Consider the following 17587-nt stretch of genomic DNA (forward strand, 5'->3'; position numbering starts at 1 on the left):
ATCGGAAAAAAAATTAGGATACTGCTATTTCATGTGATGTCCAATTTGTTAATTTGTTTCTTAAACTCATTTATTTTGTAATTAAAACAATTACATGTATTTGATACATTTTGTGCTTTTTATTTCTAACAAAGAATGATCATAACCAGAGATGTGTTTCTTGTTTTAAAATGATTTCTCCACTTTTGAGAAATTTACATTGTTTATGAATTTAACCGCTTACATTAATTCAACTAGTTGCCTCTTTATTAATTTTATACATTATATTTTAAGAATATATGACTGTTCATTTCATTTTGTATCGTTTCGTTCGATTCGTTCCAATTTTCTTCTTTACAGGTATCCCTCTCTCCATCTAGTTTTTATTATTTGGTGAAAACAATTTCACAAATATATAATATGATATATGATATATTCATATAACAGAAGACACGTTTAGAACTCTTCACTGGTTCGGTTACATTTGAAAAATTTGGAATTTTAAATCGAACTTTAATCAAAATTCCCCAAAACTAATATTTGAAAACTTTTAAAATTTCTGAATTGATAAGTGTTACACGCATTGAAATTGCTTTATTTTACATTGTATGTAAAAAATGAAAAAAAAAATCTTCAGAAGTACATCATATGAAATACTAGTATGCATATAATAAAAGACACGTTTAAAACTCTTGACTTGCCTTATTCGGTCTTATTTAAAACAGAGTTACGACCATCACAAATTTAAGTTACGACCATCCTCAATATTTTGTTTTTTTAGTTACGACCATCAAATTTGGTTTTATTATCACCGGACTGTCGAATAGTATGTACGAGACAAGCGGTTTGGTTCAAATGAACCTTTTAGTGCACAAAAATCGGAAAAGAAAAACTTATGCCTAGAGTTGTCTCCCATCTCCGGATGGTCGTAACTTTTAGTTACGACCATCCGCTTACCACCAGTGTATATTGTGTATTGAATTGAAACATGAACGCGGACTTCGATTAGAGCACCTGGATTGAAAGTTTGCAAACGTTCCAATCAATGAAATTCATTTTAATATGTAACGCGGACTTCGACGAGAACACCTAGATGAAATATTTTATTTATACGATAGTTTGATTTCATTTAGAAATCATCGCTAAAATATAGTTAATTAAATTATATGAGAGCAACAATGCAGAATTGTTTCTTTTCAATTTTTGATTTTTTTACAGTGTTTTTGTCCATTTTAATTTGGTTGGACGAATTGTATTAAATGCCCGTAAATATAAGTTTTTTTGAAATGCATTAAAAGGCGTAAGAGAATGCCGACTGATAGCCTGTCAAGGTAGTTAAACTTAAACCTATCCATCGTCATCGCAGACTTAAATTTTTCTCATATATACAGAATACATGTTAATTTATTGCAAGAATTTTTTTTGTACGTCACGGTGCATGAAAGCACGATAATCCCTTTACAGAATCGTAACCACGCTTCAATATTTTCGTTTGACATGTGCTGCTCTTCCACAATTAACGCCCGTTTTGCTCCAGTGACCGGTATTACAATTTAACACATGCTGTTTTAAAAGTTCACTGTGCTGTTACTTCATTTACAATTTTGAGCAAGACTAAACTGTTTATTAAATTCAACAATGTCAACACTATCTTCATCAATTTTATTATTTAACACAACATTGTTTTTCAAAACAAGCTATTCCAATTTGTCATCCTTCCCTACCGCTATATCAGCTTCCTCAACATATCCGTAAAACTCGTGTCCAGTTAGCACGTGCAAGTGAGGAGACATTATCAAGTGAGCAGGACTTATCAACAAATTCTCCCAACATATTGCCTTGTATTGTAATGGTGATAAGTCACCAAATATATTCTTTTAATAAACAAATTACATTTGCAGTACTTATTTTACAATTGACCATTTCTTTTTTCCTAAAATAACTTTACATTCTAAAACGAGATGTTGATAAAACGGTGTCGACGGCAGTCTTGATAAGTTCTGCCGGGACTACTTTTTTCAAAACTGAACTATTTGACCTGATTTGAACTATTGATCTGACCTGTATCGAGATCAATCTATCGACACAATTGTCAACAATGCGGGGGTGGCAGTTTAAATTATTAAAAAAACGTATAGTGAATATCAAATTCACAGTAAAATTAATAATAAAAATTGATTAATTAAATGCACATGTTATATACACTCTTGATTGAACGTTTCATTTCAAATAAAAAAATGGCCCAAAAAAAATCTACAGCAATACAACAACTCCTTTCTGACAAGTCTAAGGTCTTATTTTCGTATGCTAAAATAAAACAAAACAAACATACAAAATTGCTCCTGACAAAGATGATGCTTTTGAAGACCAATCAAACAGACATTTTTTACATCAATTAGGGCGAAATTCCGCACATGAGAGTCAAAGTCAAACTGATGATGAAGCAATATGGGAATCAAAAGAAGACACAAATAAACTCTCAAGTAAAATGGATAGCCCATGTTGTAATTATTGGGACTTTTCAAAACCTAGATCAATTGAGCGGTATAAAAATCTCCCGGTAAACATCCAATCCAATCAAATTACACAAAAACAACAAGATGAAAATGCACACTCAGAAAAAGAAATTGAAGATATCGCAGCAAAAAATGTAAACAAAAAACAAGCAACCACTACATCAACAGACCATCAAAGATTCAGAGATGTGACAGACGCTGAATTAGAATCATTCATAAAAGAACAAGAAAGCAAAAATACCTGCAGAAAAACCAAATCTGATCTCAACATCTTTCAATCATATTTGAAAACTAAACATAATGATACCAGAAAAATTGAATATCTCCAGTATTGTCGCGAACGACAAACAAAAACAAGGCAGGGTGACAATCTTTCCAATTTACGGAAGTCAGAACCCATTGCAATGGAGAATAAAAATGACCACTCTAGATGTCCATTATTCGCATACAAACTTTATAGACAGAAAAGACCAGAAACAATGAAAAAAAGATGATTCCCCATTTTATATACAAGCCACAACATTCCAAGACGATAATTATGGCTCAAAATTACTGTGGTACAAAGGTCAAAGGCTCGGTACAAAATCAATTTAAAAAATAATCAAAAGTATGGCAACTGAAGCACTGACTAATAAGGACAAGAGGCTCACAGGTCACAGTGCAAGGAAAGGGTCTACTAGTATACAAAAACAAAAAGATGCAACAGTTCAGGACACTGAAATTGTGAACAGTCTCTTATCATATTCAAAAACTAGCTTAGAGCAGCAGAAAAAGACTTCATTAATGTTATCAAAAAATAATCCAAAAATATCAAACAGTAAAACACATACTATTACTAAACCTGTAGAAACAATAACACAGTCTCAGTTAGCAGAAATTATTATTAACAGTAACAGTAATCAGTCGATCTATCATGGGAATTTAATTTTCCTAACGTGCATCCTGCAATGACTGGTCTTTTTACAAATGAAACCTTTCATGGTGGAAATTTTAACTTTACTTTTAACAATGGAACATCATCCGATCAGCAACCCTCTAATAAGAACAACTTGAACAAAGTGAACAAACGAAAACGTACTTGTATTATTGACAGTGATAATGATAGTGATAACTAAAACCGAAATCATTCATGAACATTGGAGTTTACTATACTAGTATTCTATATTTCATTTATGCATCAGTATAAAAACTGATAATTTAAAATACTTTGTTCAAATCTGAACTCTGAAATCAAATCTGAAATTAAAGTGATATCAATACATTAATTTAATGTTCACCTTACTTGGTTTTCTATGATTATCAATTAGCATGTATAAGTTGTCAGGTTTTCTATTGATACATGTATAAAATATCAGTTCAAGTTACAATGTGAAAACTTGTGTAAATCATATTGATATTGGCTATGTATGTTAGTGTACATTGATCATTCACATGAGATAGATTCAAGTAGGCAAAATATTAATTGACGAATACATGTTCAACATGTTTAGATTCCAATTATCATGATTATAGTATTTAACTGTTTCAGTGTAACTAAGTTAGGATTTGAACCTAAGACCTTCTCCTAGAGATCTTCGGACCCCTGAGCTACCTAGTTGAATACACTGAAAGCATATATACATTTTTTCAAGAATAATAAACATGATACCAAAAGAATGATACAAAAAAAAGTCATATAAAAAAGAAGATGTGGTATGATTGCCAATGAGACAACTATCCACAAAAGACCAAAAATTACACAGACATTAACAACTATAGGTCATTGTACGTCCTTCAACAATGAGCAAAGCCCATACCGCATAGTCAGCTATAATAGGCCCCGATAAGACAATGTAAAGCAATTCAAACGAGAAAACTAACGGCCTTATTTATGTAAAAAAAATGAACGAAAAACAAATATGTAACACATAAACAAACGACAACCACTGAATTAGAGGCTCCTGATTTATATTAATGTACATGGACCAACAGTATGCAGCGAAGCAATATTGAAAAAAACATTCCAAAATTTCAGGTGATCTGATTGTTTTTGTTCCTCAGTAAAGAACATACCCCCGGAAAATATGTTTTTCTCAATGATGACATTAGGCAAAGCACGTTTAGGAAATAGTACTACTCAATAACTTGAACCCAAAGCAATTTGGTGAGGAAGTCGGTATAAAAATAACACCTACCTTCCATGTCTTCTCACGTACACATGGCGGGTGCGAGATGTCGAGGTATTACATACAACTAGAGGCTCTAAAGAGCCTGTGTCGCTCACCTTAAGCTTGGTCTATGTAAATATTAACCAAAGGACACAGACGGATTCGTGACAAAATTGTGTTTTGGTGATCGTGATGTATTTGTACATCTTATTTTACTGAACATTCTTGCTGCTTACAATTATTTCTATCTATAATGAACTTGGCCCAGTAGTTTCAGTAGAAAATGTTAGTAAAATTTTTATGAAAAATGGTTAAAAATTGACTATAAAGGACAATAACTCCTTAGGGGGTCAATTGACTATTTTGGTCATGTTGACTTATTTGTACATCTTACTTTGCTGAACATTAGTGCAGCTTACATTTTATCTCTATCTATAATAGTATTCAAGATAATAACCAAAACAGCAAAATTTCCATAAAATTACCAATTCAGGTGCAGCAACCTAACAACGGGTTGTTCGATCCATCTGAAAATTTCAGAGCAGATAGATGATGACCTGATAAACAATTTTACTGATTGTCAGATTTCCTCTAAATGCTTTGTTTTTTGAGTCAAAAGCCAAAAACTGCATTTACTACTTTGTTCTATTTTTAGCCGTGGCGGCGACCTTGGTTGGATGGCCGGGTCATTGGACACATTTTTTAAACTAGATACCCCAAAGATGATTTTGATAAAGTTTGGAATAATGTGGCCCAGTAGATTCAGAGGAGAAGATTTTTGTAAAAGATTGCTAAGATTTACGAAAAATGGTTAAAAACGGACTATAAAGGGCAATAACTCCTAAAGGGGTCAACTGACCATTTTAGTCATGATAACTTATTTGTAAATCTTACTTTTCTGAATATTATTGCTGTTTACAGTTTACCTCTATCTATAATAATATTCAAGATAATAACCAAAAACAGCAAAATTTCCCTAAAATTACCAATTCAGGGACAGTAACCCAACACCGGGTTGTCCGATTCATCTGAAAATTTCTGGCCAGATAGATCTTGACCTGATAAACAATTTTACCCACTGTCAGATTTCCTCTTAATGCTTTGTTTCTTGAGTTAAAAGCCAAAAACTGCATTTTACCCCTATGTTTTATTTTTATCCATGGTGACCATCTTGGTTGGTTGGCCGGGTCACCGGACACATTTCTTAAATTAGACACCCCAATGATGATTGTGGCCAAGTTTGGATCAAGTAGATTTTTGTAAAAGATGACTTAGATTTACGAAAAATAGTTAAAAAATGACAATAAAGGGCAATTACTCCTAAAGGTGTCAACTGACCATTTTGGTCATGTTGACTTATTTGTAAATCTTACTTTGCTGAACATTATTGCTGTTTAAAAATTATCTCTATCTATAATAATATTCCAGATAACAACCAAAAACAGCAAAATTTCCCTAAAATAACCAATTTATGGGCAGCAAACCAACAACGGGTTGTCCGATTAGTCTGAAAATTTCAGGGCAGATAGATCTTAACCTGATAAACAATTTTACCCCTTGTCAGATTTCCTCTAAATGCTTTGGTTTTAAAGATATAAGCCAAAATATACATTTTACACCTGTGTTTTATTTTTAGCCATGGCTGCCATCTTGGTTGGTTGGCCGGGTTACCGAACACATTATTTAAACTAGATACCCCATTGATGATTGTGGTTAAGTTTGGTTAAATTTTGCCCAGTAGTTTCAGAGGAGAAGATTTTGTAAGAGATAACTAAGATTTACGAAAAATAATAAAAAATTAACTATAAAGGGCAATAACTGCTAATAGGGTCAATTGACCATTTCGGTCATGTTGACTTATGTGTACATCTTACTTTGCTGAACATTATTGCTGTTTACAGTTTATCTCTATCTATAAAAGTATTCAAGATAATAACCAAAAACAGTAAAATTTCCTTAAAATTAACAATTTAGGGGCAGCAACCCAACAACGGGTTGTCCGATTCATCTGAAAATTTCTGGCCAGATAGATCTTGACCTGATAAACAATTTTATCCCTGTCAGATTTGCTCTAAATGCTTTGGTTTTTGAGTTATAAGCCAAAAACTGCATTTTACCCCTATGTTCTATTTTTAGTCATGGCGGTCATCTGGTTGGTTGGCCAGGTCACCGGACACATTTTTAAACTAGATACCCCAATAATGATTGTGGCCAAGTTTGGTTTAATTTGGCCCAGTAGATTCAGAGGAGAAGATTTTTGTAAAAGTTAATGACGACGGACGACGACGGACGACGACGGACGCCAAGTGATGAGAAAAGCTCACTTGGCCCAGGTGAGCTAAAAAGGTCGATTTACCAATATCCGTCTTTCTCAAATTGACTTCTACTTAACGAATTACGACTACTAAATATTTAAGTACTCTCAGACTTAATACAAACAACATTTTGATGCGATATTTCTGGAAATTTTTTTTTGTGAAGCGTATGCTTAAAAGTTGTTCGGCAGTCAGCGAATATATTTTCTTCTTCTGGTGATATGAAATACTTTTGTTTTTCAAACTTTCATTAAGCCTTGTTTTTTTTTTTGTACCATCTTCAAATATTATACACCCATATATGAATTATCATGTACAAAAAACATTTTTCTTCATGTAGTTTTAAAATGGGGATATTTTACCCTTCGTATTTTGGCCGCAAGGTGTTCCGCGGTTTAATTGTAACTGTTTGCATTTTTTCTTTTCTATTTTATAAATGTTAAATAGCATTTTTGAAAGTAATTATTTAACATTTGAATTTACCGCCAAAAATTATCCTTTTCTAGTTTGTAATATCGCACATGCGCATTGCTTGTTTTACAAGGCATGGCACCAAACGCCAAGGTTTAAACTAGTTGTTTATGTTCTTAAATAAGTTACAAGGTAAATATTCTTTCTTACAATATTTTATTAGTGATTCATCATTTTTCTCAAGGTTCTGTAACGTTAACGCAAGGATATTTCACGAAACGTATTTACCATGTTTACTTTCGCTTTTGAAAACAACGCACTCCTAGGGTATCAGGTCCGTTCGCGCCCAATACAATTTCGCACCCTACACGTTCGCACCTCACATTTTCGCCCCTCACGTCTGTTCGCACCCTACATGTTCTCGCCCAATTTTTAATAAAATATATATAGAAATTGAATGGAATATCTCTTATATTGTTGAATGAAATTTAGAACAATATATTCACAGACAGTTAAATATATATATGCGTCAACATTTGTATATGCTATAAACAAATTTTACATGATTGGAAGTGATTGTGTAAAGATTAAAATGAAGGATAAGAAAAGTAACTTTAAATATTTTAGTGCTGTTTTTAATTTAGAATGGTGCATGATAGTATTTATTTCTCAGTCGGTATGTTAAAATCCATCAAGAGTTATGGTTCTTTTTGCAAGTATACTCATCATTTAAAATAAGGACACACTTTGCAATAATTTGTATACTCAGCATCTGTTACATGTACCTTTTGAACAATTAGATACATAAAACAATATGAATACTCATAGTCAACAATGAGGCAACACTGTACTCAATTTATTTGATATAATCAACATTAATAATGTTTAACGGATAATATATTTTGAATGGGTTACACATTTGTAATGTGTATGCATTGTTTTGTGTGAAATTTACTTATACAATGTTATTATTGTATGTTTCAGTTCTTACGGTTTGGTTTGATTTGGAACGTCAACGATTGAATAAAATTTATACAAACTTAAACCCGTCTTCGAACTTTAATTGATTGAAAGCATAAACAGCTACAGTAAGAACTTGACTCAAGAAGATCTATATGTGACAAATAAATCTCACTACCTAGAAAGTTTGTGCCATCCATAATCATGAGTCATAGTGATACATCAGTCGAAACAGTAAAGGCATCAGAAGGAAAGCCCGAAGCGGTCACTCGAGATGACTTGCCTAAACGTTCAGATAGAATAAGTCAACCAACTGAAAAGATGGTTCAATATAAATCAGAAGAGCTAGAAAAGAGAGAAAATAAATTGTTTAGTACTTTCGATAAGTGGAGACAAATGATCAGAGAAGTTAGAAATGTTCTGAAAGGCGTATGTGAGGAAGATAAATTACAAGAACTAATCGATAGAGTAAAGACACATGAAGAATCTGTTATCAAACACTTTAAGGAATTACGTTCAATAGGAACCCTATCACAAGAGACGGTAAGGAAGGTAGATGCTTGCAGCGCAGTTTCTGCAGACATGTTAAGAATAATAAGCGAGAGAATATATGAAATTGACAGTTTCGATGCCGAACGTGAAACCGCACGTCTGAGGGACATAAAAAATGCTGCATACGCCGGATCAATTTTCAGTAAATCAGATGCTGGTTCAACTCAATCAAAACTTTCTGAAAAAATTAGTGGAAGCTTCAGCAGAGTTTGCTGCTAAACAGATAGAGCTCAATATGTTAAAGAAAGAACAGATTAAGAAAGAAAGACTTTCTCGACTTGAGTATGAACAGAAATTGGCAGTGGAAGCACATCAAAACGAACTTAAGAGACTTGAAACTCGCAGAGAATTAGAAGTTGCTCATGCACGTCTTAACGCATACTCTCAAGTGAACACACTGGTTCAAAACCACAAAAAGACGCTTATTACAGATATTGATAATACCTTAAACAATATGAAACAGGACCTGGAAACACCCATGAATCAAAAACCAGCTTCTCCTGCTGCAGGCATGGACCCGTTTAATGTCGTATCTAGTTTTGACAAACCAAACCAACAAAATGCTCAACCAGGCGATGCCGCGTAGGCCTTTTTCAACTCCAAGCCACTTGATAATACCTCAAAGGATACTAATGACAGTATTACACTTGTGAAGGCAGTGACAGAAACTGTGAATCTTAATCGTCTGCCAGTGCCAGAGCCAAACGTATTTAATGGCGATCCTTTACAGTATATGGAATGGAAGACATCATTTGAAGTGCTCATTGAACGTTAAGGTATTCCTACAACAGAGAAGATCTTTTATTTAAAGAAATATGTTGGTGGAGCCGCTAGAAAGGCATTAGAGGGATACTTTTATAATAATAGTCAGACTGCTTATTACAATGCCAGAAAGGTTCTGGAGGAAAGGTACGGATATCCTTTTATAATGCAGAAGGCCTTCCGAGACAAATTAGCATCCTGGCCTAAAATAGCACCTAAGGATCCTATAGCTCTTAGAGACATTGGTGACTTTTTGCAAGGGTGTAGAGATGCAATACCTCATTTTCCAAGTTTAAGTATTTTAAATGACTGTACTGAAAACCAAAAACTTCCAGACTGGGCATCTTTAAGATGGAATCGAGAAGTAACTCAAAGCCTTGATATAAGTGCTACATATCCCTCCTTTGACAAATTCGTAAATTTTGTTGTCAAAGAGGCAAAGGTTGCCTGCAATCCAATATCATCACTTTATGCTTTAAATGACAAGGAACGCAAGATTTCAAGAGACCCAAGAACAAACACCAAAGTGAAGGTTTTTGCTACATCAGCCTCAAATGACACCAGGCCTAACAACGACACATCTGCAAATAAAACATTAGTTTGTGAATACTGCAAGAAGGTTGGACATTATATCTTTAAATGTGAAAGGTTCCTGTCTATTTCAATAACAAATAAAAGATTATTCGTGCCTGAAAACAATTTGTGCTATGGATGCTTACGTAAAGGCCACTTGAACAAAGACTGTAAAAGGAAACATATCTGTAATACTTGTAAAGGCAAGGATCCATCATGCTTGCATGAAGAACGCCCTCCTGTTAGGCAACAGACATCAAACGTGCCAGATTCAAATGCTGTGAACAATATAGAGTTAAAACCAGCAAGCTCTTTAAGGGTTAGTCAGAATAACGTCCAGAGTACATCCATGATTGTTCCTGTGTGGGTGTCTCACAAAGATAAGCCCTCTAGAGAGATTCTTACATATTCATTACTAGACACTCAGAGCGATACAACTTTCATTCTAGATGATACAGCTGCATCACTGCATATACCGTGTGAACCTATCAGACTTAGATTATCGACAATGACTTCGCAACAAACCTTTATCGAAAGTAAGAGGATAATTGGTCTAACCGTCCGTAGCTTCTCCTCACCAGAACGGCTTAATATAAACTGTGCTTATACTCGAGGATTCATTCCTGTAGAACGTGCGCATATTCCTACTAATGAAACTGCAAGACAATGGCATCATCTTCAAGAAATAGCTCATGAAATTCCGCCGTTACAGTCGTGTGACATCGGACTTCTATTGGGTTACAACTGCCCTGCTGCTTTAGCCCCGACGAAAATTGTAACAGGAAATGAGAATGAACCATGTGCTGTTCAAACTAGTCTTGGATGGAGTATTGTCGGCTACACTAGCTCAGCACTTGATGTTAGTGACGTGAAAGGCATAAGTCATCGTACAGCTGTAACCGAGTTACCTCCTCTTGTTATGAAGGATTTGGTAAACTCTCTTGAAGGGGACTTTGCTCATGACAAAAGTCAGCTCAAAAAGGTATCTCAAGAAGACATTACCTTTCTCTCCATTATGGACGATAATATACGAAAACGTAATGATGGACATCTTGAAATGCCACTTCCATTCAGAGAACGACCTAAAATGGAAAACAACAAGAAACTTGCAGAACTTAGGTTGAATCACTTAAAACGCAGGCTCACAAATGATCAGAAATATCATGAACAATACAAGGTTTACATGAACGAAATGCTCACGCGAGGAGATGCTGAGCTAGTAACAACAGAAGGTAAAGATGGTAACACTTGGTATATCCCTCATCATGGCGTGTTTCATTCTAAGAAGCCAGATAAATTAAGAGTTGTGTTCGACTGTTCGGCAAGGTACCGTGGCCAATCTCTTAACGAATATTTACTCACAGGTCCAGACCTCACAAATGGGCTTGCTGGAGTCCTATGTCGGTTTAGAACGCACCCTATTGCAATTATGTGCGACGTTGAAAAAATGTTTCATCAATTCTCTGTATCAGAATATGACCGAGACTTCCTGATATTCTTATGGTGGGAGAACGGTGACTTGAAATCTAGTGACAAACCGTTAGAGTATCAAATGACTAAACATCTATTTGGAGCTGCGTCATCACCGGGCTGTGCAAACTATGGTTTGAAGTATTTAGCTAAAACAAACGAGGAACAATTTTTAGAGGCATCTGAGTTTGTCCAACGTAATTTCTATGTGGACGATGGATTAACGAGTGTTGAGACGGAGTTTAAGGCTATACAACTCATAGGTGATGTACAACAAATTTGCGCCACAGGTGGACTAAGGTTACATAAGTTTATCTCCAATAACAAAAACGTGATGGAATCTATACCTTTGTCGGAAAGAGCTGTGAATGCACAAAACTTAGGTCTATATTTGAAGCAAGTACAGTCGCACATGGAACGAGCACTTGGTGTGCAGTGGTGTACAATTGACGACACATTCAAGTTTCAAGTAAAAGTTAAAGACGTAGAGCCTATAAGACGAAACATACTGTCAATAGTAGCGTCAGTATTCGACCCTTTAGGATTCCTTTCACCGTTTACATTAAAGGGAAAGAGAATACTACAGGGCATGTGTCAACAGGGTATTGGATGTGACGACCCCCTTCCAAACACTTAAGTGTTTAGAATGGGAAAGCTGGATAAATGACATTCAGAATCTGCGTAATGTTCAAATCCCGAGATGTTTGAAACCAGTCGACTTTGGAGACTCAACAACTATTGAACTGCATCACTTTTCAGATGCAAGTAATGCCGGACATGGACAATGCTCCTATATTAGATACATAACTGATGACAATGTTCACTGTTCCTTACTTATTGCAAAGGCTAGAGTTACTCCAGTGAAAATAGTTACAATACCGAGATTAGAATTAACTGCGGCCGTTGTATCCGTGAAAATGAGCTCATTTCTAAGAGAGGAACTTGATCTTAAGATAGACCGTGAATATTTTTGGACCGATTCACAAGTAGTATTAGGTTACATAAACAATGAGGCACGTCGTTTTCATGTGTTCGTAGCAAACCGTGTTCAAATCATTCGAGATATCACGACACCAGATCAATGGTTCTATGTTAAGACTGAGAATAATCCTGCAGATCATGCATCGCGAGGTCTATCAGCTTCTGGAATTTCAAACTCAAATTGGTTAAAGGTTCCGTCGTTTTTGTGCCAAGAGAAATTGAAACGCTCGAGGTTAAAAACGAGTTACAATTAGGTGACCCAGAAGTTAGGACTGTAAAATCACTGAAGACAGATACATGTACTGTACAATTTACAAGTTTTAACTTACTTGAACGTCTAGAAAGATTTTCTAATTGGAGATTGATTGTGTCAATAGTTGCAAGAATTCAGAGGTTTTCTAATGGAATAAAAAGGGACGCAACCTCCTTCAGTTGAAGAACAACAACAAGCCGAAATGGCAATACTAAGACTTGTGCAAAACGAGGCATACAATGATTGCATGTGTGTTTTACGGAAATCTACTACATTACCGCAAACGGAGCAGCTTTTACCACTTAACCCATTTCTTTGTGATGGAATTCTACGTGTTGGTGGCAGATTAAGAAAATCTGATCAATCGTTTTCTGCAAAGCATCCAGTTATCTTGCCGAAGGATAGTTTCATAACACGATTAATTTTGAGTCATGTCCATCGAATTGTACAGCATCAAGGAAGAGGAATCACTCATAATGAACTTAGATCACGTGGATACTGGATCATAGGAGGCAGTAAAACTGTTGCAAACTTTATACGTCAATGCGTTATCTGTCGAAAACTCAGACGTCCAACCGAAGTTCAGAAAATGGCTGATTTGCCAGGGGATCGATTACAATCCTCTGCACCCTTCACATACTGTGGCATGGACTGTATTGGTCCATTTATCGTGAGACAAGGTAGAAAGGAAATAAAACGTTACGGATTACTGATTACATGCATGTGTTCACGTGCTATTCATATTTAAATGTTGGACGACATGTCCACTGACTCATTCATCAATAGTTTGCGTTGTTTCATTGCGATTAGAGGAGCCGTGAGGCAGATAAGATCGGATCAAGGATCAAACTTTATTGGAGCAAAGAATGAATTTGAAAAGGAATGTAATGTTCACAAGCTCACTTCTTTTCTTACCGAACGACAATGTGATTTCATAATGGATGCGCCGAGCGCTAGTCACACTGGAGGAGTGTGGGAACGGCAAATAAGGACCGAAAGAAATATTCTTAATTCTGTGCTATTATTATGTCCAGGAAGATTGGACGACTCCTCTTTGAGAACCATGTTTTATGAAGTCATGTTAATTGTTAATAGTCGACCACTTACAGTCAGTGAAATTGATGATCCTCGGGCTTTGGAACCCCTTACACCAAATCACATTCTAACTGCAAAATCTGAAATTCCTAGTTTTCCACCCAGTGAATTTGTAAGAGAGGATTTATTTTTGCGTAAACGATGGAGACGTGTACAATATCTTCTGGAGCAGTTTTGGTCTAGGTGGAAAAGGGAATATATTGCGCAAATATCGATTCGGCAAAAATGGCATAAACCCGTTCGTAATATGTGTTTAGGAGATATAGTTCTTGTTCGATTTACCTCGAAATCATTGGCCTCTTGCGAAGGTAGTAGAAGTCAAGGTTGATGACGACAGATTAGTACGACGTGTCAAGGTGCTGTTGGGACAAAGAGGTTCTACAAAACCTTCAGTTTTAGAACGTAGTGTTCACAAATTAGTTCTTCTTATGTGAATGTGGTGTATACACTTGAACAATACTTTATTGAAGCACACAGTTATATTGAATGATATTTTGAAGATTTTATTATAACACATAATGTAGAAAATCAATTTTGATTTTGGTGGGAGTGTAACTGTTTGCATTTTTTCTTTTCTATTTTATAAATGTTAAATAGCATTTTTGAAAGTAATTATTTTACATTTGAATTTACCGCCAAAAATTATCCTTTTCTAGTTTGTAATAACGCACATGCGCATTGTTTGTTTTACAAGGCATGGCACCAAACGCCAAACGATCAAATGAACGGTTTAAACTAGTTGTTTAAAATTGGGATATTTTACCCTTCGTATTTTGGCCGCAAGGTGTTCCGCGGTTTAATTGTAACTGTTTGCATTTTTTCTTTTCTATTTTATAAATGTTAAATAGCATTTTTGAAAGTAATTATTTAACATTTGAATTTACCGCCAAAAATTATCCTTTTCTAGTTTGTAATATCGCACATGCGCATTGCTTGTTTTACAAGGCATGGCACCAAACGCCAAGGTTTAAACTAGTTTTTTATGTTCTTAAAGAAGTAACAAGGTAAATATTCTTTCTTACAATATTTTATTAGTGATTCATCATTTTTCTCAAGGTTCTGTAACGTTAACGCAAGGATATTTCACGAAACGTATTTACCATGTTTACTTTCGCTTTTGAAAACAACGCACCCCCCTTTTTGTGTATTGACGATTAGAACGTATTATTGTTAGCAAACGTTACAGAGGGGGTGGGGGGAAGGGGGTTCTAATAACAGCAAAACAGTAAATTGATTTGGCTTAAAACAGATAACAAGGAATTGAAAAGGGACAATAACAGATAACAGTCAATGAAATCGTAAAATCAGTCCGGTCCAGGACAAATACAGTAGTTCTTATTATATAACTGGTTGCATGTATGGATCTAGCTAGGCCTTAACAGAGACATATATACTAGTATTCACTTATTTAAAGGATATTTTGTCGAGAAATTTAATTGAAGCTGTAAAAGACACATCGTTATTAGCAGACAGTTTATGAGCTTCACTTTTCACTGTGTGAACCAGTTAAAAAGCTTTAAAAAAATTGATAGTCAGGGTTCTCTTTCATGTAAATGCAAAGAGGAGGAGTAGCACTTCCAAATTTGAATGCTAAAAGCAAAAGATGTTATGTAATTCCCAAAGGCAATATTTCACTCACATGCGCAAACAAATGATACGTATATACTATTTTTGTATTTTGTAAATAAGTATAAAATGAGATGTGGTATGATTGCCAATGAGACAACTCTCCAAAAGAGACAAAAAGACACAGAAATTAACAACTATAGCTCATCATACTGCCTTCCACTATGAGCAAACCAATACTGCATAGTCAGACATTTATAAGGCCTTGAAATGACAAACGAAAACAATTCAAACGAGAAATTTAACAGCCTAATTTATCTACAAAATAATGAACGATAACAACCACTGAATTACAGGCTCCTGACTTGGGACAGGCACATACAGAAAGTGGCGGGGTTAAACATGTCAGTTGGTGCCAAACCCTTCCCTAAGTAACCTTGGACAGTGGTGTAACAGTACAACATAACATTTATTATTTGGTCATTGAATTAAAATTATATAAGGTGTATCAATGCTTTTTTTATAACAAAATCCATATGATAAGTTATTGTAAAAGTTATAAGTGAATTTTAGTCAAATTTTATACAAATTGTTATTTTTGCAAATTATAATTTGTACAATAAATGTGTACAAAGGCAAAATACAAATTATAATTTGTAAGGAAAATGTGTACAAAGTAAAAAAAACTAACGATTATTTGTACCTTATTTTTTGTACAAATTGTACAAAATTATACATCCAAAAACTTGTTCACAGACAATGGAATTTATTACAAAGAATAATACTAATGTATACTGGAATGGTCCTGGACCCGACTGTTTTTAGATATGTTGATGTGATGTATGTTACTGGAATCCTTCTGCAAATACGTGACCTCCATATCACCAGCGGAAAGACCCCAATAGAATAGATATAAGAAGATGTGGTATGAGTGCCAATGAGACAACTCTCCATCCAAATCACAATGTTCAAGTTTTCTTCAATTTCTACTTAAGATTGGCTGTCAAAATGGTAACATTTCAATTTTCAATAACAGTTAACAGCAAATACAATCTCACAATAACAGATAATAATAAAAATAATAGTCCTATAACTGCTAACAAGGAATAAGACAATAACAGCTAACAGTAAATATATTTTCAGAATAACAGATAACAAAGAATAAAATTACCCCATAACAGCATAACAGTTAAACCCCTTGCCCCCCTCGTTACACATTTATATTGTTTTATGCTTGTAACATTTTATTATGATATGTGCATAAGTTGTTTACGAAAATGCAAGCTGCATTATTTATTTCTCAGTCGGTATGTTAAAATCCATCAAGAGTTATGGTTCTTTTTGCAAGTATACTCATCATTTAAAATAAGGACACACTTTGCAATAATTTGTATACTCAGCATCTGTTACATGTACCTTTTGAACAATTAGATAAATATAACAATATGAATACTCATAGTCAACAACGAGGCAACACTGTACGCAATTTATTTGATATACTCAACATTAATAATGTTTAACGGATAATATGTTTTGAATGGGTTACACATTTGTAATGTGTATGCATTGTTTTGTGTGAAATTTACTTATACAATGTTATTATTGTATGTTTCAGTTCTTACGGTTTGGTTTGATTTGGAACGTCAACGATTGAATAAAATTTATACAAACTTAAACCCGTCTTCGAACTTTAATTGATTGAAAGCATAAACAGCTACATTAATAAGTCGATGACGTGTGTTGCCTAGTAACAACAGAGACACTCCGGTAATAACAATTCCAGCAAAATTATCAAAAAAGGAAATTTTGATTAAAAACATTGCTTTGAAAGATGATAAATATCAATATGCAGCTAGTGAATATACAAATGTATGTTGTTTACCAAAAATAAAAGATACATCTATTTAAATTATGTACACAATGAATAATTTCTGTGAAGTTACTTTTATTGCCGTGACATATTTAATTTACGAGTACAATATAGTAAACCAGAAAAAAAAAAGAAAC

The 17587-nt window shown here is 34.4% G+C and overlaps 2 protein-coding genes across 2 annotated transcripts; both read left to right on the plus strand.

Moving 5' to 3' along the window:
* The first annotated feature begins 9115 nt into the window (after nt 1-9115).
* On the plus strand, nt 9116-12322 carry LOC139483336 (uncharacterized). The gene is made up of 2 exons (XM_071267360.1): nt 9116-9409; nt 9692-12322. The coding sequence occupies exons 1-2, from the start codon at nt 9116-9118 to the stop codon at nt 12320-12322; spliced, it is 2925 nt and encodes a 974-aa protein (XP_071123461.1).
* A 799-nt stretch (nt 12323-13121) lies between these two features.
* LOC139483337 (uncharacterized) lies at nt 13122-13667 on the plus strand. Its single transcript, XM_071267361.1, has one exon. It carries the CDS (start codon nt 13122-13124, stop codon nt 13665-13667), a length of 546 nt encoding a protein of 181 aa, XP_071123462.1.
* The last annotated feature ends 3920 nt before the right edge of the window (nt 13668-17587 follow it).

The sequence above is a fragment of the Mytilus edulis genome, chromosome 7 (genome assembly GCF_963676685.1).
Source record: "Mytilus edulis chromosome 7, xbMytEdul2.2, whole genome shotgun sequence".
In the NCBI taxonomy this organism is placed as follows: domain Eukaryota; kingdom Metazoa; phylum Mollusca; class Bivalvia; order Mytilida; family Mytilidae; genus Mytilus; species Mytilus edulis.